The sequence below is a fragment of the Rhinopithecus bieti genome, unplaced genomic scaffold, assembly GCF_001698545.2.
Source record: "Rhinopithecus bieti isolate Rb0 unplaced genomic scaffold, ASM169854v2 scaffold_11938, whole genome shotgun sequence".
Classification (NCBI taxonomy): domain Eukaryota; kingdom Metazoa; phylum Chordata; class Mammalia; order Primates; family Cercopithecidae; genus Rhinopithecus; species Rhinopithecus bieti.
The window spans coordinates 577,599-603,031 of NW_016806961.1; the positions used below are offsets into that span (position 1 = coordinate 577,599).

At 43.0% G+C, this 25,433-nt stretch overlaps 1 protein-coding gene across 1 annotated transcript in view; it reads left to right on the forward strand.

Moving 5' to 3' along the window:
* Nucleotides 1-25,433, forward strand: part of CIT (citron rho-interacting serine/threonine kinase) — a 203,630-nt gene that overhangs the window by 116,675 nt on the left and 61,522 nt on the right. Inside the window, exons 17-22 of the mRNA XM_017879082.1 lie at nucleotides 733-858; nucleotides 4,492-4,587; nucleotides 11,030-11,146; nucleotides 13,396-13,505; nucleotides 14,549-14,723; nucleotides 19,788-19,985. Coding sequence (XP_017734571.1) covers nucleotides 733-858; nucleotides 4,492-4,587; nucleotides 11,030-11,146; nucleotides 13,396-13,505; nucleotides 14,549-14,723; nucleotides 19,788-19,985 — 822 coding nt within the window. The remainder of the gene's footprint in view (nucleotides 1-732; nucleotides 859-4,491; nucleotides 4,588-11,029; nucleotides 11,147-13,395; nucleotides 13,506-14,548; nucleotides 14,724-19,787; nucleotides 19,986-25,433) is intronic.

Genomic DNA, 25,433 nt, shown 5'->3' on the forward strand with positions numbered 1-25,433 from the left:
ACCAGATTTCTCAGCATTCCCTGCCCCATCCCAAACCTCTCAGGGTTCCATAATGCCCAGGTGTACCCCTGAGCCTGGTACCTGAAACCCTCAACCTTTGACCTTTCTGCTTTTCACCTGCCCTCCCCCTGAAACGTGCTGTGCTGTAGCCATTCCAGGCTTCGCTTGGGGCCCAAGCTGGCTCTTGACCACTGCTGTGTTTCTGCTAATGTGTCTCCTTTTGTCTGAAACATTTCCCCCTCCTCTCCTATCCTTCCTACTGCAAAACACCATATACCACCCCCCTCCAGAGCTCACGCCTCTCTGATGTCTCTGCTCAACTGTCCAATTAAAAGTCCTCTGTCCTGCCTGCAACCTCCTGCAGCACTTTGTACCTCTTTCCTTTATGGTTCTTCCTCATCTTAACCTATATTATGATTATTTATGTTTATCTTATCTCCTCCAAGGGCAGGAATGATGCCATCTTCCTCTGTATTTTCCGTGATGCCTAGTGTGGCACTTTGCAGATAGTAGGTGCTTGGTAAATATTTGAATGAATGAATGCACTTTTGTAACCTACACAACTGAGTACCTGGATTATAGAGTCTTATTTTCTCTACTGTTGCTTCGGGTGCCTGCGGCTTTTCTTCCTGACTCGAGTGTATGCTTCTTGAGGGCTCTTTCCCTCGGTGCAGGTGTTATGCCCATAGCAGTTACTCCATTAAAACTCTCTGATTGATTCATGATCTACAGGAACGTCGCCATTCTCTGGAGAACAAGGTAAAGAGACTAGAGACCATGGAGCGTAGAGAAAACAGACTGAAGGATGACATCCAGACAAAATCCCAACAGATCCAGCAGATGGCTGATAAAATTCTGGTGAGCAGGAATGAAAGTTGCAAAGTTAAAAGATAACAGGTTAGAGGTTGCAAAGGGAAGGGGGTTAGAAGAAGAATTATCCGCCACAATGAGGGAGGTATCTCCAAGTAGATGAATTAAGTGAGGTGGTTTCAGCATATACCACATCGTAGAGTAGTATGAATAACCAAATAACGGACATTTCAGCACTGGTAACAGATCTGTAAATATAATTTTTTGCTCTTTTTGCTACAGCCTGGCTTTTTTTTTGTTTAAAGTAGGATGTGCATCTATCATTTTCAGTACATTTTTATAGGAGTGTTGACATATTTCTATCAGCAGAGCTTTGAATAGCCGTCAGCTTTGCAATGACAATTTAAAGAGCTGTAGGGGTTTAGAACTTTAAGACCGAAATTTGGATTCTTGCTTTTAGAGAAGAAAGCAATTAGTCATACAGAATTGTTTTGCTAGGAGTAGTATTTGTCATAGATCCATGTTCACCCACTCACTTTCTCTGCTACAGTTGGTTATTATTATTATTATTTTTTCAATTTCCTTAGATATAGCAGGTCTTTTTTTAGGGCCTATAGTCATCCTGATTCTGTCTCAGGCTCTGATGACCAAATTAACTTGATCAAGGAAGACTCGGGTGGTGTTTGCAGATGTGTTGACGTTTTGCCCCTGCCAGGGTGGAAGACAGCACCTCCTTTGAAGGGCTCTCCTTGGACCTCAGTCCCACAGCCAGAAATTTGACATCATGTTTGAGACTCAAGAATGACTTGGAGTCCATTCCTGTCCCACCTGGGGAGAGACTCTGAAGTCATTGGTCATTCCTCTCCACCCTAAGGAGGCAAGGTGGTGAGCAGGGTACTTCATCTCTCTCTCTTCACATCACTTCTGGGAAATGAGTCACCAGCAACTATTGGAATTCCAGAGTGGCCAACTTATAGGTCTATACTTAATACCAAATCAAACTGTTTACAACTTTACATTTCTGTTTGTGTATATTTATAAATATATGGATGTTCTCGAATCAACAGGTAAAAGAAAAATGGGTTAAATTGTTTTGCTATGACACCCAGTCTTTGTATATATGTCTGCACACAAAGACAGATGTGACTGTTAGTCTGCCCTTTCTGTTCTCTTGTTCCGTCATCAAAGTTTCTCTTGGCTATTGTCAAGTGTTTGAATTTTATCATGAGCATAAAATCAGATCCCGCTGAGATCCCACCGCTGCTATCCCTTGCTTGGTATAAACGAAGTGGTTAACTCTCTTGTGGTTGCAAAGTGTTTCTCTGTTTAATGGTGATGTGTTCATTCATTCATTCAACAAATATTTAATGAGCTTCTACTATGTGCCAGGCACTGTTCTAGGAGCTGGAAATTTAGCAGCAAACAACAGTATTTGCATAACAGGACTGAAGAGTTGATCCAATACATCTAGAAAATATCTGTTTAAAAAATGACAACAACAACAAAAAATGCCAAACCACCAAGAAGTCAGATTTGTAGAAGATCTGCTCTTCCTAAGGTTCACTTACAATTAAAATGGAGGAGTAGAGAGTTCTGCATTCTTGGATTACGTGTTATAAACTCCCGTTCACAAATAGACCAGAAATTTGGTCTTAAAGTTGTCAGTGTCAGATACCTGAGTTTTTTTTTCATCTAATTTTAGATTCTGATTTCCATTCCTGTGCTATCTTATGAAGACCGAAACTGGAAAAAAAATAAAAAAGATGATTATCAAATGATTTCTAACATAAAGGAAAAATAAGCAGATTTCTTTGTCCGAGTGTATCTTGCCACCTGCCGGAGTACCTTTGTGATTGTGACTTCATTTATTAGAAGGTGCCTTTTGCTCAAGAACCCTGTGCTTAGGCTGCAAAGTATCTAGGACATGGGCAAAGAGTGGTCCTTAGTACCATTATGTAATGATGATGACTGAGCATAGATCCCCAAATGTCATTGCCTTTAAAATATTTGCTATTCTGATAAGAACTTTCAAAACAGATAATGGTACACTCATTACAGTAGAGTCTTTGGCCTTAGTAAGAGAAGTTATTGCAAGAGATCCTTTAGCCAAGTACATACAGAACCTTTTAGAATATGTTTTTATTAATCCTGTTTATTTTCAACTCTTCAAGATCACATCCGTTGAATTGCAGGAGATCTTGTGCACCTGGTCTTAAGACTGAACTTTAATTGCCCTCAAAGCAAATCCAATGCTTGTAGACTTTAGAATTTCAAAAGCTTAATCACTAACATTTTAAGTGCGTGTGAATCTCTAAGTAACTTTTCACCCCATTTTATGAACATATCCTATATAATTTCCTCATTCTTCAAAACCCTCATAATTGCTTCCACTTCAAAGAAAAATTTCATAGTAGTATAAAGAGTTGAAAACTTGGAGTAATGACTCGGTATTAGTAATTAACTGATGGGTCCAGATTCATAAGAATTAATATAGATGCAGCTATCTGTGCATTTACAGAATGTTTTAGTGAATTGAATCCTGCCTTTTATAAGGTCAGTTTATAAAATATTGGCAAATGAACTGCTATAATTTTCAAGTGAATTACAATTTTGTTTAAAAGCTAGAAACTTGGCCAGGCATGGTGACTCATGCCTGTAATCCCAGCACTTTGGGAGGCCGAGGCGGATGGATCACCTGAGGTCAGGAGTTTGAAACCAGCCTGACCAACATGGTGAAACCCTGCCTCTACTAAAAATACAAAAATTAGCCGGGCATGGTGGTGCCTGCCTGTAATCCCAGCTACTCGGGAGACTGAGACATATGAGAATTGCTTGAACCCGGGAGGCGAAGGTTGCAGTGAGCCAAGATCGCGCCCGTGCACTCCAGCCTGGGCAACAAGAGCAAAACTCCGTTAAAAAAAAGCTGGACACTTAATAATAAAAGAATTAAGAGAACATTGAATGTAGGCTATTTATATTACTCCAGATTCTCTTCTAATCTTTAATATGTATGTGTACATTTTTATGTCATTATCAGTGTATTGTATGTTTGTCTTTGTCCCCATTTGCATTGTATCATACGAACATCACGTCACATGCACATCTACAGATAGTCACATACACCACTTACCAGTCAGTTAAAATAATCATTCAAAACTTGAAGTGCTTGGATTGTAACATTAGTTTTCCTTTTTAGCTAGGGTTCTTGAGCAATAATTCTGTTAATGAGGAAAATACAAAGTATTTTTAAAATCATAATCATATATTAAAATGACTTTTCTCATTTAAGCCTGTCATCACAGTGAAAATGGCCTGAGGTTCAAGATAGTGGTCAGGGCTTTGTCATGTACTAAACTTTCCAATATTGCCTTGTTACTCTTATTTCTCTATGCAAAGATGAAGAGCTGCCTTTGTTTGACCTGTCACACTGACGTATTTGTGGTCTCAGGCCTTACAGCCCACCAGCTATGTGTATATGTGTGTGCGAATACTTGGACTTGGAAAACCCAGGGCCAAGGCACAGTGGTGGTTTCCTTCCGAAGAGCCTTAGGCTAGTAATGGAGGACCAGATGCCTGTTACCTGTGGTACCTGTACCAAAGTCATATTTCCTGTGAATGTCTAACGTGCATTGGCGGTGTCCTGCCCTCTGCACACCTGACTGTTTTTTCTTTTGTGTCTAGGAACTCGAAGAGAAACATCGGGAGGCCCAAGTCTCAGCCCAGCACCTAGAAGTGCACCTGAAACAGAAAGAGCAGCACTACGAGGAAAAGATTAAAGTAAAGACATTTTCTGATCTTCCCTGGCCTTCCTCTTATAGTAGCATGTAGCTCCCATCTCTTCCTGCGCCCTTGTGGCCACTTCTTGCTAGACCAAAGTTCTGTTTGGGGTGAATACTGTCCTTATTCCACGCTGGGAGATTTCAGAGTGTTACTTACGTGAAGAATTGGAAATCTGAAGTTCCAAAACCCCCCCCCTTTTTTTTTAAATGCGATCATCATTTATCTCAATTTCATCTTTAAAATGATTTTTAAACTAATTGTCATTTAATCCACGATCATTTCTATAATCCTTTTTCTTTTTTTAATTTTAATTTTGTGGGTACATAGTAAGTGTATATATTTATGGGGTACATGAGATGTTTTGATACAGGCCTGCAATGTGAAATAAGCACATCATGGAGAATGGGGTCTCCATCCCCTCAAGCATTTATCCTTTGAGTTACAAATAATCCAATTACATTCTTTAAGTTATTTTAAAATACACAATTAAGTTACTATTGACTATAGTCACCCTATTGTACTCTCAAATACTAGGTCTTGTTCATTCTATTTTTTTGCGGCCGTTGACCATCCCCACCTTCCCTACAACCCTTTCTACACTTCCCAACCTCTGTTAACCATCCTTCTATACTCTATGTCCGTGAGTTTAATTAAGTTGATTTTTAGGTCCCATAAATAAGTGAGAATATGTGATGTTTGTCTTTCTGTGCCTAGCTTATTTCAATTAATATAATGATCTCCAGTTCCATCCATGTTGTTGCAAATGACTGGATCTCATTCCTTTTTATGGTTGAATAGTACTCCATTGCTGTATCTGTACCACATTTTCTTTCTTTTTTTTTTCCCTCCAACTTTTAAGTTCTGGGGTACATGTTCAGGATGTAGGTTTGTTACACAGGGAAACAACATGGGCCATGGTGATTGGCCGCACAGATCAACCCATCACGTAGGCCTTAAGCCCAGCATGCATTCGCTATTCTTCCTATCTTTCTGATGCTCCCCCACCCCACCCCCGCCCACAGGGGTTGTGTTGTTCCCTGCCCTGTGTCCATACACCACATTTTCTTTATCCATTCATCCGCTGATGGACGCTTGGGCGGTCGTTTCCAAATCTCAGCTATTTTAAATAGTACTGCAGCAAACATGGGAGTGCAGATATCTCTTTGATATACTGATTTCCTTTTCTTTCCTTTCCAGCAGTGGGATTGCCGGATCATATGGTAGTTTGATTTTCTTTGGCTTTTCTTTAAAATTTTACTTTGCCTTTAATTTTTCTGAGGCTTACTGTATTGTGTCCAAATGTGGATTTCTTGGCTAGGTGTGGTGGCTCATGCCTAGAATCCTAGCACTTTGGGACTTTGGGAGGCCGAGACGGGTGAATCACTTGAGTCTAGGAATTTAAGACTAGCCTGGGCAACTTGGTGAGACTCCTGTCTCTACAAGAAATATAAAAATTAGGTGGGTGTGGTGGCACGCACCTGTATTTCCAGCTACTTGGGAGGCTGGGATGGGAGAATTGCTTGAACTTGGGAGGCGGAGGTTGCAGTGAGCTGAGATTGCACTACTTCACTCCAGCCTGGGGCACACAGTGAGACCCTGTCTCAAAGAAAAAAAAAAGGAAAAAAGTCAATTTCTTTTTACTTATCTTACTCTGCTTGAGATTTACTGGGCTTTAAAAAATATATATATTATTATTATTATTATTTTTAGAGACATTGTCTTGCTCAGCGCAGTAGACTCAGGTGATCTTCCCACCTCAGCCACCCAAGTAGCTGGGACTATAGGCAACATGACACCATACCTGGCTATTTAAAAAATGTTTTTTTGTAGAGATGGGGCCTCCTAGGCTTTTGAATAGATTCATATCTTTTTATTTACTCTAGAAAGTTGGTGGTCATTATATCTCAAATATTGTCTCTTTCCCTTCTCTCTTTTCCTTTTAAGAATTTGATTGGGGTTGGGTGCGGTGACTCACGCCTGTAATCCCAGCACTTGGGTGGCAGAGGCGGGTGGATCACCTGAGGTCAGGAGTTCAAGACCAGCCTGGCCAACATGGTGAAACCCCACCTCTACTAAAAATACAAAAAAAATTATCCAGGCGTGGTGGTGTGCACCTGTAGTCCCAGCTACTTGGGAGGCTGAGACAGGAGAATCTCTTGAACCCAGTGAGGAGAGGTTGCAGTGAGCCGAGATTTCACCACGGCACTCCAGCCTGGGCGACAGAGTGAGACTCTGTCTCAAAAAAGAAAAAAAAAAAGAATTTGTTTGGGCCTCAGTTAGATCAGCTTCAATTTAGCCTTTTAAAATATTTTCTATTTCTTTGTTTCTTTGTGCTACATTTTGAGTAGGTTCTTCTGACATATTTTCCAATTTGTGAATTCTTTCTTAGCTGTGTCTAATCTACTGTTCCACTGAGTTTTTTCTTTTCTTTCTTTCTTTCTTTTTTTTTTTTTTTTTTTTTTTTTTTGAGACAGGATCTCACTCTGTCACCCAGGCTGGAGTGCAGTGGTGCAGTCATAGCTCACTGCAACCTGGGCTTAAGCAATCCTCCCACCTCAGCCTCCTGAGTAGCTGGGACTATAGGTGCATGCCACCATGCCTGGGTAATTTTTAAATTTTCTGTTGAGTTTTAATTTCGGTTGTTATATTTTTTACTTCTAGACATTCTATTTGAGTCATTCCCAAGTTTGCTAGATTATTTAAAACAATCATCTTCTGTTCTGTGCATTCATTTTCAAGCCTAACTTGTCTTTCTTTAAATGTATTGAGCATAGTTATTTTATCATCTGTACCTGACAACTCCACTATGTGAAGTATTTGAAGGTCTGTTTCTGCTCTGTTGTTTCTCTTGGTTCTTTGTCATGGTGACTGTTTTATTTTCCTTGGAGAATTATTAATGGAAATTCTTTGAGGCCTTGGATGAAATGTGTGCCCACCTTGGTGGGTGATCGGGGGCTTTCATTTCTGCCTTTTCTTGACCACTGAGGCTATAAAAACTGAAACTCAAGTTCATTTGTTTCAGTAAATACCTCAGGTTAAACCCTTCTTACCTCTTCCTGCTTCTGTTTTACTTAGCTTTTTTGGTAATTTCTTACTCTCTTGCCAACTTGTAGGTGCTTTTGGGAAAATGTTTTTTATATTTTATCTAGCATTTTTAATCATTTTCAAGAGAAGGGCTGGCCTGACATGTAGCCCACTATGCTATTAGAAATGGCTGCCACTCTATGAATTTCCTTTTAAAATCACATCACATTTTCATTATGATTTGGATCAAGCCTTCAATTCATTCTTATGTTCTTGAGAATCAGATGCTGTTTATTATATCTTGAATATTGTCACTTCCCCTTTCCAACCAGACATTGAAGGGGGATTTCAATTTTTGTGGTGATCTTGTTATTGATTTGGTTGGTATTCTCAAAGAGTTGAGTGGTCCTTTCTCGGAGAATCTAACACGTACATGCTTACACAGCATCATCACCATCACCACCCTGGCATCTTTTACCCCGGTGTTATTTTTGGTTGTTTTTCAGGAAAAGAAATATAGGAGGCCGGGCGCGGTGGCTCAAGCCTGTAATCCCAGCACTTTGGGAGGCCGAGGCGGGTGGATCACGAGGTCAGGAGATCGAGACCATCCTGGCTAACACGGTGAAACCCTGTCTCTACTAAAATACAAAAAAAACTAGCCAGGCGTGGCGGCGGCGCCTGTAGTCCCAGCTACTCGGAGGCTGAGGCGGGAGAATGGTGGGAACCCGGGAGGCGGAGCTTGCAGTGAGCTGAGATCGCGCCACTACACTCCAGCCTGGGCCACAGAGCGAGACTCCGTCTCAAAAAAACAAAACAAAACAAAACAAAAAAAGAAATATTGGAGGCCAGGCACGGTGGTTCACATCTGTAATTTCAGCACTTTGAGGGGCCAGGGTGGGCAGATCACTTGAGTCCGGGAATTCGAGACCAGTCTGTGTAACAAAGTGAGACACCCTTCACATCTTGTCTACATAAAATATAAAAATTAGCCGGCCAGGTGGTACACACCTGTAGTCCCAGCTACTTGGGAGGCTGAGGTGGGAGGATCACTTGTGATCAGGAGGTTGAGGCTGCAGTGAGCCATGGAAAGACATATGGGAAAACAACCCAGAAATGACCTCAAAGTGTTCTCCTGTGACCCCTAGTACTTCAATTTTTAGAAAATTATGAGAATGTATACGGTAGTCTACTGGCATCTTTGTAATTACATAGAAATTAACCCTTTGTAAAACATATTCTATGATTTGGTGATGATATTGATGTTCCTATCAAAAGCCATATTCTATCTTAAATTGATTTAGATGTCTTTAGTGGAATCTCTTATTTCAAATAAATGTTTTGCTTCCCTTCTCCCCCATACATCTTGTTCATCTTTCTGCCAGTTGAACTCTATGAAAGCTAAGAGAGATCCCTATGTTCTTTTATTTATCTGTTTATTGTTTTGAGACAGGTTCTTGCTCCATCACCCAGGGTAGAGTGCGGTGGCATGATCATAGCTCAGTGGGATTTTGAACTCCTGGGCTCAAGCAATCCTCCCATCTTATCCTCCTGAGTAGTTGGGATTACAGGTGCACAACACCATGCCCAGCTCATTACTACTTTTTATACTTTTTGTAGAAATGGGGTCTTGCTCTGTTGCCCAGGCTGGTCTCAGAGTTCTGTCCCCAAGCGATCTCTACCCGTGTCAGCCTCCCAAAGTGCTGTGGTTACAGGCGTGAGCCACCATGCCTGGCCTAATGCATACATTCTTGATAGAAGCCTATCCCTTCTAGCTCATACTTACCTCTTATCGGTATCCTTCTTGACCAAAGTTGAGGTCTTATTTTGAGCAGAGCCATCCTGAAAATGTATTTCATTGCTTTAGCACCTCATAAAAAAATAAAGAGCATATGTGGTCTAGATATTATGTGGTCTCTGCTAACTTCTAGATGGAAAGAAATTTGTTTTATAGATCCCGAGGAATGTCAGGGAAAGATCTGTCTTTCTTCCCTACTGGAATCTTTATGAAACAATTTCTTTTTAGCCTGTTCTGCTTTGTGTTTCCTGTTCCAGCCTCTATCAGGCCATTTTAGTAATAATTATGATCATACCCTCGATTCCACCCTGTTCTTGCTCGTAATTTTAGAATCATGCTCAGACATCCAAGAGAGTATCCTTTTGAGTTTCTTCCTTTCTCTCATGACCCTGTTCCCACCTTTTGGTCTTCTCTCCCAACTTCCATTCTATTTTTTTTCATCAGTCAGTTCTAGTTTAAAGACCTCTTTGAAATCTGCTCTTTCCTTTCTTTCTCCTGTGGACTCCCTCCCCGCTGACTGGCTCTTTTTAGGGACGATGTCCCCATGAGCTGTGACAGTCCTTTCACAATAGACATTGTGGGAAAGGCAGATTTTAGCCCTATCTGTGACCCCAGCTCTTTCAGCTTTATTCCCAGGATCCTGTTGTCCTTCTTGATGTCGTTGGTGTTCTTTGGAAAAGCAGAATGGAACCTCTGTGGTGAGAAATGTAGGGCTGTGGTCAAAGGCTCGGGCATGTTATGATGTTGTCTTCTTTTTTCCTTCCTTTTTGCTTGTTGTTTTGGCAACTCGTAGAGCTGTGTGTGCCCCAAAGAACATTAGATCAAGTTGGCAATTGGTGATACCATTACTGTTTTGTGTTTCCTCTTGGGAACAGTAGGTGCTTACAGTGGCATTCTGAGCCCTGAGAACACATGATCTTTCTTCCCCTGGGAAAGGTTTCTTTTCCCAGTGACTTTTCTTTTCTCCCCCTAGTTGGATCAGAGGAAAGAACCAGGGAAAGAGGCATTTTTTTTTCTTTCTTTTATGTTATCTTTTTAATCTGTTGACTGTCCACTTACGTTATTGGTGGCCACAATCCTCTTGTCCCTGGTTGTTTCTGAGCATCACATAGACTTTCTCTGTCTTCGGCTTCTCTCCCTCTTGCACACAGCCCAGGAGTATCTAGAATTAATTTGTATAAGTTAGGAGTGAGGAATATTCTGAAAACTACGCGTGTATTGGCGAAGAAAAAGTTGTCCCCAGGTAACATCTGCAGATTATAAGAAATTTATTATCTAGGTCTGGATCTAGAGCAACCTTGTTTCCCCCTCCCTTCTCATTCTGGAGTCTGTCTCATTTTGAATATATCTCTCTGGTCTTTGGGCTGCTGATTTTAAAATAAATTCTTAGTTCAAGTCAATGTGTTACTTGCCATTGGATGGTAATATTTGACTTTTTAATCTTATCCTGGTTGACACGCGGACTCCCAGTTTTTGCCTTCTCTTTGCCCCAGAATTTGGAGACCTTGGGCCTCTCTCCTGCTTTTTTCCTCTTTCCTAGATTTTCTCAAGTGTCCCCGTTTAGTCTTCCCTGCTCAGCTTGGCTCCTGAGAACATTTGCTTCTTCTTTTGTTTTTGTAGGTGTTGGACAATCAGATAAAGAAAGACCTGGCCGACAAGGAGACGCTGGAGAACATGATGCAGAGACACGAGGAGGAGGCCCATGAGAAGGGCAAAATTCTCAGTGAACAGAAGGCGGTAGGTAGAAGGAGTTGCCAAGCCAGTGTTCAAAAGAGGGTTTTTGAAATATGCCAAGAATCACACCCGTGATAAGACTCTACTTCACCTGGTGAAATTCCTTCTGTTGAATCCTGTGGAGTTGTTGGTAATAGGATGCTTTCTCTGAAACTGTTTGCTTTCCTCAAAGCAACCAAGGTGGTGGCTGTGGATGGCCCGTTTTGTGTTTTTCAAGAACTCATGCGATTCTACTATTTGCTAAAATACTGTCCTTCTAAATGCCCCTGAGAAAATGGCCAGTGGCTCTTGGTCTTCCTGCATTTTTTTTTTTTTTTGAGGTGGGGTTTTGCTCCGAAGCCCAGGCTGCAATGTGGTGGTGCAGTCATGACTCACTGCAGCCACCAACTCCTGGGCTCAAGTGATCCTTCTACCTCACCTTCCCAAGTAGCTGGGACTACAGGTGCATGCCCCCATGCTCAGCAAATTTTTAAGTTTTCTGTAGAGATGAGATCTTGCTGTGTTGCCCAGGCTGGTCTCAAACTTCTGGCCTCAAGCAGTCCTCCTATCTTGGTCTCCCAAAGTGCTGGGATTATAGGCCGCCACTCCTTGCCCTACACTTCTGTTCTTTTTACTTGCCCGTTTGTCTCTTTTCTAATCCACATAGGCAGTTGTTTCAGAAACTTGTTGCCCCCTAAGGTTTACCTGTGGTGCTTATTTATCTGCACACCACCAAGACTTACCATATCAGAATCTCTCTCTCCTTTTCTTTTTTTTTGAGGTGGAGTCACCCAGGCTAGAGTTCAGTGGCATGATTTCAGCTCGCTGCAACCTCTGCCTCCCAGGTTCAAGTGATTCTCCTGCCTCAGCCTCCCGAGTAGCTGGGATGACAGGCATGTGCCACCGCACCTGGCTAATTTTTGTATTTTTAGTAGAGACAGGGTTTCACTATGTTGACCAGGCCAGTCTTGAACTCCTGACCCCAAGTGATCTGCCCACCTCGGCCTCCCAAAGTGCTGGGATTACAGGTGTGAGCCACTGCGCCCAACCCCACATCACGATCTCTGAGGGAAGATCCTAGGATATTACATTTTTAGTCAGTACCCCCACACCCCAATTCTTATGATTCATTAAGTTGGGGAAACTTTGCTGCAGAGCAGCTGTCCCCCACCTTTTTAGCACCAGGGACCAGTTTTGTGGAAGACAATTTTTCCACAGGGGTGGGGGGATGGTTTTGAGATAAAACTGTACCACCTCAGACTATCAGGCATTAAGGCATTAGATTCTCTTTTTTTGTTTTGTTTGTTTGTTTGTTTGTTTTTGAGATGGAGTCTTGCTCTGTTGCACAGGCTGGAGTGCAGTGGCATGATATCTGCTCACTGCAACCTCCACCTCCTGAGTTCAAGCAACTCTCCTGACTCAGCCTCCTGAGTAGCTGGAATTACAGGCATGTGCCACTGCACCCGGCTAATTTTTGTATTTTTGGTAAAGACAGGGTTTCTCCATGTTGGCCAGGCTGGTCTCGAATTCCTGACCTCAGGTGACCCGCCTGCCTCGGCCTCCCAAAGTGCTGGAATTACAGGCTAAGCCACCGTGCCTGGCCTGAGGCATCGATTCTCGTTAGGAGTGCGTAACCTCGATCCCTCGCTTTTGCAGGTCATGATGGGGTTCACACTCCGAGGAGAATCTAATGCCACTGATCCCACAGGAGACAGGGCTCAGACAGTAATGCTCGCTCACTGGCCGCTCACCTCATGCTGTGCAGACTGGTTCATAACAGGTGGCAGACCGGTAATGGGGTACTGGTCTGTGGCCCCCGGGGTTGGAGACCCCTGCTGTGGAGTCTAGAGCAATAGTGGCTGGGTGACAAGGAATCACTCAGAAAATGACAGTCCTCGGGGTGATGATAAATACGAATGTGCAGATTTGAGTTAGAGACTCTTGCAGGCCCAGGTCACATGCAGATGAGATGGGGTTTAACAAGGCCTGATTACTCACAGGATGTTAGGTTCCTGAATAGGTCCTTATGTCTGTTTTAAATGCAAGCCACTTAACCAGTGTGGGGAGATTTCATCACTGAAAAAACAACCAAGTACCATCCATTTGAGTGGTACCATCTGTGATCCTCAGAGTACACAAGAGTTGAGAGCCTTGTTAGCTCTAGCCAAATTGCCGTCATTTCAGATGAAACTTTTACCCTGGCCTGCACTGCCCCTATTACTCCTGTTCTGGTATAACTGTGTGTGAGGTTTCATAGGTGCCCTGTGTTTCAGATGATCAATGCTATGGATTCCAAGATCAGATCCCTGGAACAGAGGATTGTGGAACTGTCTGAAGCCAATAAACTTGCAGCAAATAGCAGTCTTTTTACCCAAAGGAACATGTAAGTATTCAAATTCTAACTGCCTACATTATTATACTTTGGTCTCCTCTCCTGTGGCATAAACTGCCTTCTTCTCTCTGATGGAGCTGGAGTGGATTGAATGACTTCTGTAGCTCAGCCCAGCCTTCGGATACGTCATTTTGCCCTGTCTTAAATGGTCTCACTCTGCCACTTTTGAGTTGGGTTTTCTTAAATGCCTTCAATTACCATCACATTACAGAGTGTTTTACTCTCTCTAATGAGGTAATTTATAATTTGCTTGTGGAAAGCTGAGTTCTTGTTCCCCAGACTTGGGTCCTGTAATTAGTAAGAAGTGAAATTGTGTGTGTCCAGTTGGGCCATCCATTTAGTTGTCACTAGGTTAGACCCTTGGGAAGGAAGTTTGGGGTTCAGCAAGGACTGCGTTCCAGGAGCACTTTGATCTGAATCTTTTTCCCCGAAGAATTACAATCTCCAGGAATTTTTGTCCCCCTTGGGTTTCTCTCTTCAGAGATCTCCCAAAATAGTCCCATCTTAATCTAAACCAGCTTAGTAGGCTGTGTTTTGGGTCTTTGAGTCATTCTAGTTTTTGATACTTCTAAGCAGTTTGCTGGAGAGGTGAGGAAGATCTACAGAGAACTAGAAGGAATACCACTCTTTCTCCTTGTTGCTCCTTTTTCTCCAGGGCCTGCCTTCATGAGTTACTGGGGTGCCCTTATACAGTAATCTAAGGAGGCCCCCTTCTGTCCCTACATAGACTCAAAAGAAGAAATAAACAGGCCTGTCAAAGGAGTGAAATGTTAGTATCTCTTGCATCCCCCTGGACATTACTTAATCCCATATGTGAGGGACTGACACCGAGTGGTGATGAGTAAATGGTCTCCACGTTCATCATGCCAGGATCATGCTTATGAGGACAGATCAGGAGACAGCTAACCCAGGAAGGCCTTAGTCCACTTAGTGAGGACACATGTCTCACTCCATGTCCGTCTACCTTCTGCAGAAACAAGCTCAACTCTAACAAGACTGTGATTTTGTTTGGATCCTCCCACCACCCCCACTAGGAAGGCTCAAGAAGAGATGATTTCTGAACTCAGGCAACAGAAATTTTACCTGGAGACCCAGGCTGGGAAATTGGAGGCCCAGAACCGAAAGCTGGAGGAGCAGCTGGAGAAGATCAGCCACCAAGACCACAGTGACAAGAATCGGCTGCTGGAACTGGAGACAAGACTGCGGGAGGTGAGAGCGAGGGTGATCTCCTGGGAGGATTTGCTGGGCAATTCGGGCTCTGAACAAGCCAGCCTTCGAGCACAAATCAATATGTATGCAAGAGACATTGTGCTTGGTGGTTAAGGGGGCAGACTTGAGGCAGGAAAAGGGTCTGGAGGCAAGGAACCTAAGGCCAGTTCATGCTGAATCAAGGAAAAACACCAAGCTTTAGGGGCAGGGAATCTGAGGTCCTTGTGCTAACCTCTTTTTTTTCTTTTTTTTTTTTTTTTTGTGAGAGAGAGAGTCTTGCTCTGTCGTCCAGGCTGGAGTGCAGTGGTGCGATCTTGGTTCACTGCAGCCTCTGCCTCCTGGGTTCAAGCAATTCTCATGCCTCAGCTTCTCGAGTAGCTGGGACTACAGGCTCTGGCACCACACTCAGTCAATTTTTGTAGAGACGAGGTTTTGCCATGTTGGCCAGGCTGGTCTTGAACTCCTGACCTCAAGTGATCCACCTGCCTCAGCTTCCCAAAGTGTCGGGGTTACAGGTGTGAGCCACCGCGCCTGGCCAATTTGTGCTAGCTTTCTGAAAGAGAAGACACCAGGGTCTGCGGGCAGGGGAACCCAAGGCCCATTCCTGCTGACTTCCCAGAGCTGGATCAAAAGGAAAACACCTGGGGCTGGGGGCAGGGAACCTAAGGCCAATTAATGCAAACTTCCTAAAGCTGAACCAAAAGGAAAATCCGAGCCCCACCCCATCTCCCCACCCCCCAGTAGCAAAAGATGGAAGAGGCTCCTCTCCCTGCAGTGCCCTCCTTTCCACCACTGCTCAGATGGAAAGGGAGAGCACCTTGGATGGGCCAAGGAGGGAGTATCCCTTCGTCTGCATAGGGCGCCAGTTCACCTCAGCCTTTAATTAGTCACAGACCAGATCCTTTATTCAGATAAGGACTAACCAGTAGGAACCCCAAAAGGAATACTTAAAACCCAGAAAACTTTGTAACTGGGTCCTGAGCCACTTGCTGGGGCCGCTCCCACCCTGCTGAGTGCTTTCTTGCTTTCATTGATCCCTGCTTTCGCTGCTTCATGCCTGTGTTTCGTTCCTTTGTTGCTTTGTGCATTTTGTCCAATTCTTTGTTCAAAATAGACAAATTAGACCCCAGGCCCTCCTTCTGGTAACAGACTGGGCCATGGGGATCTGGGTTAGAATTCCACCTCAACTTCTTACTGGTTTTGTGACCTCTTACTAGTTCTGCAAGCTGCCTCATCTCTGCTGGGCTTCAGTTTCCTCATCTGTAAAATGTCAGTGATAATGTATCTCCTTTATAGGGTCCCGTGGGGAGTGTGTCAATTTGTGCATCTGTCAAATGGGAGCAGGGCAATTCCTCCTTTATCAAGACGTAATGACAGCCCCGTGACCTAGTCAGAGCTTAGCCATGGTGGCCCAGTGCTGGTGGCAGAGGTCTGTCTCAAGTGACAGTGGGAGATTAAAAGACAAAACCAAATTCAGGTGTGATTGATGAAAGGTAGCTCTCTTCAAAAGAACCAGGAAGCTGGGAAGAGTGACCAGGTGGTTCTGGGGAGGAAAATATAACAAACTGGGTTGTAGACATGTTGAGGTTGATAGAAGCCATAAGGTTACATTTATGTAGTTACTGTATATTTGTCAAATACCTGCTGTGTGCCGATTTGTAGCCTGGGTCTACAGTGGTGACAAGACCTGTTCCTGACATGAGGGCTTTCAGTCTAGCGGCAGGGTTTGCTGGCACCAGCAGAGACACAGCTGGAGTTCAGGAGAGTGATTGTTGGAAGCTGGACACCCAGGCTGGGAAGGAAGACAGAGTGTCTCATGTAAAAGAGTTGCTCAAATATTTGTGATAGAGTTCTTCAAAAAGCAGATGATCTTTCTTAAGGAAGGTCATGTTAGGGCAGACAGTGGTCTGAGGTCTAAGCCTTGGGTAATACTCATGTTTATGCATGTCTTTATTTGTCTTGGAGTATTAAAATGAAGTCATTTCTCCAAGGGACAGTAAAAATGTGTTATCTCATGTTTTTTAGGGGTTGTCAAGGTGTGGACTCCTCTATTAGGGTCGCCTGGAGTGTCTGGTTTTATTTTTCATTTTTTGTAGTGATGGGGTCTTGCTATGTTGCCCAGGCTGGTCTTGAGCTCCTGGCTTTATTTATTTATTTATTTATCTTTTATTATTTCTTAGGTCAGGATATCTCAGAAGGAGGACGCCTGACTTTAAGCAGTTCTCCCTCCTTGGCCTCCAAAGTGCTGGGATTACAGGCATGAGCCTGAAGCCTTAGGCGACGGTTTAACTTTTATTATCCAGGCTATACTTTTACTCTTCTGTAAGTTTAACAGCAAGATCACGGGAGAGTTGCCCTTAAGGTTGTGAGTCTAAACAATCCAGAATGGACTTCTCTAGCTTGGGGGCCTCGACTGGCTGTCTCTTGCCTTCCCTTTGCACAAATGTTCCTCTTAGGAGCCTGCTCTGCTGCTGTAGCTCATCTGGGCTATTAAAGTGTCCCAGGGAAGCTGTTGTTTTTTACCTGAATCAGTAGAGCCAGCCCCTCAAGGATGGTAGGAGAAACTTCAAATGTTTCACGACAGGTTCAGGCTCTATATTCTCCCTGGGAGTTTTGGAGTTTAGCTCTAAATATAACGAGATCAGTTCCTCTTCTTTTGGTCACATGCTGCTACTGAGATTGAGGGCAGAGGCCTCCACCTGGAGTTTGATCCGCCTTAAAGGACCCTGGGCCTTCCCCCAACTTTATGTGTGCAGCATTAGCTCTTCTGTAGCCAGGTGTGTGGAGTCGCAAAGATGCAGGCTCCTGGGTTCTTCCTTCATTGTATAGCATCCGGCTCCTGCTCCTCCGGTTGAGTCACTGTCACCTGCCTCTCTTGGTTTTGCCAAGTGGTATCAGAAGAATTTTCAGGCTTGCTAGTAGAGGCCCACCCTGCTGTGACTGCTGGTGTTTTAGTAAGACAGAAGGGTACAGTGTTTACCCTGTACATGGTCAAGTGCAATGGTCAGGACACGTAGGGATGTTGCAGGAATGTAGCAACATGTTACATGGACTCTTGAGCCAGACTTTCTGAGTTTGAATGTCAGTCTTGCCTTTTTTATAGCTTTTTACAGCTGTGTGACATTTGCTCAGTTACCTAATCTCTCAGTGCCACAGTTTGCTTATCTGTAAAATGGAGGTAATGTAGTACCTCCCTTAGTGAGTTGTTCTGAAAATGAAATGAGTTAATTCAGGGCCCAGTGTGTTGTGAGGACTGTATTTGCTGCTGTCACATCGTCATCATCACCATCATCACTAGAGAGAGATAATAGCCGTGGCTTCAGCCATCACTGATTTGCTAAGGTCTCCCGGATCTAGGTTGCCAATCCAGACCTTTCTTTTGAGTTTCTGACCTGTTGTCTTAGTAGACATTTAGACATCTCCATTTGGATGTCTCCCACAGGGCTCAATTTCAGCGTGTCAAGACAGAATTTCTTATCTTTTGCCTCAAACTGGCTCTTTCTCTCCTATTCCATCATAGCAATGGTCTCACTCTTTGTGTCATTCACCTGTCCAGAAATGTGGGAGTCATCTTTTTTTTCTTTTTTTTTGAGACAGAGTCTCGCTCTGTCACCCAGGCTAGAGTACAATGGCGCAGTCTCGGCTCACTGCAACCTCTGCCTGCCAGGTTCAAGTGATTCTCCTGCCTCAGCCTCCCGAATAGCTGGGACTACAGGTGTGCACCACCATGTCCAGCTAATTTTTTGTTATTTTTAGTAGAGACAGAGTTTCACCATGCTGGCCAGACTGGTCTCGAACTCCTGACCTCGTGATCTGCCCGCCTCGGCCTCCCAAAGTGCTGGGATTACAGGTGTGAGCCATTGCACCCGGCTGGGAGTCATCTTTGACTCCCTTATGTCCTTTGTTCTCTGCCCCACATCAAATTAACCACTAAATCCTGTTGGTTTTCCAGGTTACATGTTTTGCAAGTGTTTCTTCTCCTCACCCCATGGGCTGTGGGATGTGGGTGCCACCTTTTCTAAGGAGCCTTCTCCAACCCTCTGAAGCTGATGAAAAGGAGGTCTCCTTTTTATCCCCATGGCTTTCAGGGCACAGCTCATCACAGTGTGTTCTTCTTGGTAGTCCCCTTAGACAGTGAGCTCTCTGAGGGCAGCTGGCATCTCTGAGTTGCTTGACATTCATCTTTAGGACCACACTGTCCGTGTTTGTCAGGTCTATAGATGTGCCGTGATCTCCCTCACCCCCATACTTTTGGATGTCTTGCTTCCCCTGCCTGGAATTTTCTTTCTCCTCATACCTGCTTGTTTGACTCCTGCATATTCTTCAACAGAATTTAACAGATCCAGAGTTAGCTCCTCTGCCCGCGTGCTGTATTCCTGCAACATCCCTGCATGTCCTGACCGTTGCACTTGACCATGATATATGGTCATGGTTGCTTTTCATTTTTCTCCCCACTTGAAGGCAGAGACTGTTTTCATCTCCATATTCCATTTTCCACAGAAATTGCTGAGTAAATTTTTGTTAAATGAATGGATGAAAGATTGAATAGATAGGTGGATGGATGAGCAGATGGAGGGAAGAATGATTAACTTCTAATGTGACATTAAAGCAGATTACCTAATGAGGACACATCAGAGAAACTGTGTTTAAAATAACTAGAATTCAGTCTGTTATTCCATTCACAATAAAATTGAAAAGATGTCTTTGTTACTAATATGATGTTTTTTATATCTGCTTAGCTTTAAATGTTTTTCTAATAAGAGTAATCGTCATCATTTTCATTCGTGATTCTTGCTGTGTGGCTTTTCCTTTTAAAGTCTTCCCAGGTATTTGAATATATGTAAGTAAGGGGTGGTTAGGAGATACAGCCCTTACCTGTTCTTACTCCTGTTGAATTCGGAGATGCATGGAAGTCAGGCCCATTTTGTCGCATTTTCCTCTCCTCTATGGCGTGCCGAGAAGGTGGTTCCAAGACCAGGTTTCAGCTGCAGGTTGAGTAGCAGGTCATGTCTTCACTTTCTCTTTTGTTCAGACCAGCCAAGGGTTTATCTCTCTCTCTCTCAGGTCAGTCTAGAGCACGAGGAGCAGAAACTGGAGCTCAAGCGCCAGCTCACAGAGCTACAGCTCTCCCTGCAGGAGCGTGAGTCACAGTTGACAGCCCTGCAGGCTGCCCGGGCGGCCCTGGAAAGCCAGCTTCGCCAGGCGAAGACAGAGCTGGAAGAGACCACAGCAGAAGCCGAAGAGGAGATCCAGGCGCTCACGGTAGGTCTGGGGAGCAACATCTTCAGGTTGCTAAAGGCCTCAGCTAGGATGAGTGTGGCACTGAGGATATTGGCTCCTGGATAGAAATTCCAGGAGGGAAAACATGATCCACAAAGATATTCAATGGCCAGGAAATTGGCTTACATAGACTGCTTCTTCACTGGAACTAGTAGTTAGTATCTTGAAAAGTTCCTCCTTTAGTTATGTATTTTCCTTCTTTAAAAAAAAAAATCATCATTATATTTTAAAGTTTGTTTTCAGCCAAAGTCTGTTTACCTTGGTCTTCTACTTTAGTTTTCGATAATCATTTAAAATAATAATAATAATCTTTTATAGTAGTCTTTCTACCATATTTTTATTTTTTGTTTTGGTTTACCTCACTTGTGTTACTTCTTTTTTTTGTTTTTTGTTTTTTTTCAAGCTGTAGGTTCTGCTTCCTGTCTTTTGTATGCATCTGGTATGATCTGGATGGGAAAAATTCTACTGAATGAAAGATTCTTTCTCTAAAGGGGACCTGGCTTCCTTGCTCTGAGAGACTAGTTTACTCAGCTGGAGAGTATTCTCAGGAGGTAGAACTTGGAGCGGGGGTGTTACTGGATTTAAATCTTAGTTCTTTTAGAAGTCTGAAATGGAATTTTGTGGGGCCATTTTCCCCACATTTGATCATTCCCACAGAGACTGACCCAGAATAACAAAACTCAGAAAATCTGGTATGTGAAATGCCAACTTATCAACTTTAAGGGGGAAGTGCAGCTACCAAGTTGACTAGGGTACTCTGGGTGGCCAATGTTCACATTTTCTTTTTCCCATTCAGGGAAGTATACTTAGAAAACCCTGTTAGTCTTGGGAGGCTCTTGGAGGACCTAGACTGTGAGCACAGAAAAAAAATGAGTTTTAATGGCTGGGGTCAACCAAGCTCATACATTTCTCATAGTATCATACTGTACCTGCCAAGCAGACAGGCACACAGCTGTCTGCTGGTCAGCGTGCCCTCTCCTGTGGGCCAGGCACAATACAGCTGACTGGGTTTAGTGTTTTTTTTAATAAGCCTTCTAAATAGGTACCTTATTCATTCTGACTCAACTTGGATGCTGTCCCCATTTCCATCAGTGAACATCTCTAAACCTCTCTTTGATTGGGGTTGCTTCTATAGAATGAATGGCTGTGTACATTCATTGCTTACAATTTACCTAGATGTAATGCACATGTACATCTATCTATCCCTATCTCTATCTATCTATCTATCTATCTAACATAGTTTCATTCTTAGAAGTTATTGCCTGTTGTTGCATTTGGGGATCCCAGTATCTGAACCAAACTGGGAATGTGATCTGACAGTGCCAGGGTCTGTATAGGACCAGTCCAAGTATAGTGGCTTCCAGTATGTTTGTGCGTCCTAGATTTTCTAGGACTTACACCAAGTTCAGATATTGACTGCACATTTAGGTTCCATAGTCTCTTTAACAAGAATACTTGTTAAATGCTGCCACATCATGCCCCCAATATTTGCTTTGGCAAAAAATAACGACAGTATGTCTTTGTGTATACTGTCTTGTTTCACAGTGGACTGAAAACCGTTTGGAAAGATGCAACACAGTAAAACAGAACAAAATAAGAAACAAAAGGCAAAGAAAAAATAAGTCTGTAGAAGAAAAAATGGAACTAGGAATGAAGTTGATATATACGAGTTCATGCCAAGAAGGCCTATAGACTTGCTGGAGTTGGGTGGGTGGAGAGAGAGAGAGACAGATAACATTTCTTAGCTTTTAAAGGGAGGCACATAAATTTCAACCACTATTATATTTAACGCATTGTATATTAATATTTTCCTCCTGTGTGAATACCCAACCTCTGAAAGAAAAAGAGCCATCAGTAATTTAATCCATATTTATTAAGCCCTTGCTATGGGCCCAAGGCTGTGTCTTTAGCCTTTTCTCCCCAGGGGATTGGTCTGTAATTCCTCAAATCTGTTTATTTCTGAGCAGCTGAGAAGGACACATTTATCTTGCTGCTCCGTTGGAATTGGAAAGGAAGGGTGACTGTGTATCTTATCCTGGCCCTGTTTGGAAGGAAGAGGGCATAAAATAGAGCACGTGTCACTGCTCTTTATCTATGGGGAAATTAGTCCTTTAAATCCTTTCTTGCTGCTGGTTGGAATGTGCTGTGTCTGATGGCTGCTGGAAGCTGAGCACAGCAGCAAGTCACGACTTAATTTAGTTAGATGAGATCACTGCCTCAAAGCATCTTCTTAAAAAAAAATAAAGAAACAAACCTCCCTTGGTTTAGAAACTAGGGCTGTATTGCTCTTGCAGATGAAGATGCTATGGAAGAAACAGGGCTTCTTCAAATGATGGCAGAAGTGCCGTCCTCCAACAGCTGTTTGCAAACCCATCATACGGAAATCCAAACGCCATTTCCATTTGCTTCCGTTCAGTTTCAAGGCTGTGGGCCTTTCCTTCCCCCTTTTCTTGATTATGTTCCATAAACCTGGTTATTGACAGCATGTTTTGTTGCCTGAATGGGTTAGTTCAATTTGTTCTGAAAAACGTCTTTTCCAAGAAAAAGAGAAAATGGTTCCCAAATGCCATACTTTTCAGCTTTCTCATTGTTTGAAACCCAAGTTGAGACCATGCACAAGCATCAGTCAGATGAAATCAGCTGGATCTCAAATGATCTCCTAGGAGATTTGTGAGTTTCACAGCAGGCTGTTTTATCAATAAAAGGGAATAGTCAAATGTACTATTATTGTTTAATTTGAAGAGGCAGCCATCTCCTAGCCTGTGAAAGGGAGCAGTTACCTTGTTTGGCCTCCGTCCCTGGGCCGAATTAGATGGAGCACAGTTAAATTAAAGCTCTCCATTGAAGGGCCTTGGTGGTGCAGCTGGGAGGCCTTTGTTGCCCTTTCTAATGCTTGCCTTTTCTCCACTTTCACTTTACCCATCCTATCAAATTTAAACAGAAACATGCTTTTAAGATACTTCAGTACTTATTGCCGGAAAAGAGAGGTTTCCACCTGAACTTGGTATTTAAGACTCCATCTCAAGGGAGAGAATTTGCGTCTGCACACTTTATCGCACACGATGTGTGATGCGGTATAAGCATCACTCTGAAGAGGACCACTAGGCAAGAGGCATGCTGTGTGCTCTGTATACACCAGCCAGGCCTCACGAACACATTTTGTGTTTTCGCTTCTCTGTTCTTTTGCTGATTCTGTCAAGTGACTAATGTTGAATAATCAAGAGTTGAAAGCGAGAGACACTGATGAAAGGAATCCTTCTCCCTGCATAGCGTGATGATAGGATCCCAAAGTCATCCTCTTTGATTTGTTAAAATCATGAGTCAGTGCACGTTCTTATTCTCGTACATAAATATCAAGCCCTCTGTTTAATTAATTAGTAAGCCATCGGCATGATAGCCAAGATGTGAAATCGGGGCATGTAAGGTGACATTATTCCCTGGTGCCTGTCTTCACTCAGAAAGGGGGTAGGTGCACAGAAGCCGAAGCATTCTAGAATCCTGACTGTGGATCCCAGAAGGTGGTCAGACATCTACACGCTTGTTTCCTTTCTTCAGTTCTGCAGATACTTCCTCCCTCAAGGCTACATTGTAATTTACTCTTCTTTGTTCTTCTTGTAACTTTCCTGAAAATTAAGGCATAAATACTTCCAAAAGAAAGTATCTCTCCGGTCTTAGGGCCAGACTGGCTGCAGCCTGTCCGTCCACATGTTTGCCACCCAACTCCTAGGTTAGTGGTTCCTAAAGTGGGTCTGTGGATTCCTGGGTTTCCCAAGATCAGATGGGTTTTTTCCTTTTTTTTTTTTCCTTTTTTTTTTGAGACAGGGTCTCACTCTGTCACCCAGGCTGGAGTGCAGTGGTGCAATGTCAGCACACTGCAGCCCTGACTCCCAGGCTCAAGAGTGATACTCCCACCTCAGCCTCCCAAGTAGCTGGGAGTATAGGTGCACGCCACATGCCCGGTTAACTTTTGTATATTTTTGTGAAGAAGAGGTTTCACCGTGTTTCCAAGGCTGGTCTTGAACTCCTGGGCTCAAGCAATTTGCCTGCCTTGGTCTCTTAAAGTGCTGGGATTTACAGACATGAGCCATTAAGCCTGGCTGTCAGACTGTTTTCATAACAATACTAAGATGTCATTTGACACTTTTCACTGTGTGAATATTTGCACTCATGGTGCAAAAGCAATGTTAGTGTTATTTTAAGAGAAATAAAAAATAAATATTTGAAAAATATCTCAGTCTTATTTATTTATTTATTTTTTCTGAGATGGAGTCTCCCTCTGTCGCCCAGGCTGGAGTGCAATGGCGTGATCTCGGCTCACTGAAACCTCCACCTCCTGGGGTCAAGCAATTTTTCTGCCTCAGCCTCCTGAGTAGCTGGAATTACAGGCGTGCACCACCGTTCCAAGCTAATTTTTAAATTTTTAGTAGAAATGGGGTTTCACCATGTTGGTCAGGCTAGTCTCGAACTCCTGATCTCGTGATCCACCTGCTTCAGCCTCCCAAAGTGCTGGGATTACAGGTGTGAGCCACTGTGCCTGGCCATCTCAGTCTTAATTTCTAATGTTGCAAGTGTAGGTGAATACTACATAAACAAGAGCTCTTTGGGATCCGCAGAAATTTTTAAGAGTGTAGGTATTTATTCCCTGTAGCACCTGATATCTAATTAACACTCATACATTTCATTGAGAGCATGCAAAGCTTGTCTTATATGTTTTGCTGTCTTTATGTATATATTCTATTGCATGATCTTTTGCCTTTTTGTGTATTTGTTTTACAACTTATTTCAAAAAAACATAAAACATATGACTTACCATTTTATTACTGTGACTAGTTCAGTAGTTAAGTGCTTACTGTATGTCTGGCATCCACAACAGGGTCAGTTCTACATTTTGTATTTATATTTCATAAACAGTAATAAATCAAAAGCCATAATGACTGTAGTTCATTATATTAACCCTTAGAGAGGATTGCTTGACATGATCCAAAGGCCCCATAATGGTTAATTTTAATGGAAATGGATCAGTATTAATGACTGAAATTTCAGACTCCAGTGGGGGAGTTAAATGAGTTTTTAATGGTGCTGTGTCATTTGAAACTTTGCTATTATTAAGAAAGTGGAATAGGGTTTCTGTCCCTGTATATAAGCCAGTGAGCTTTTTTATGGTCACCACTTATGCTTTGAAGGAGCTAACTCCACTCTCAGCTTCCTGTTTCTGTCTTTGAGAGATTTCACACCAAATGGTCATTTAGAGCAGAGATTGGCAAATTACAGGCCAAATTTTAGTCTGTCACCTGTTTTCTGTAAATGAAGTTTTATTGTAACACATTAGAAACAAACATGCCTGTTTGTTTACCTATCATTTGTGGCTGCTTTTGCTCTAGAAAGATAGAGTTAAGTAATTCTTTTTTTTTTTTTTTTTTTTTTTTTTTT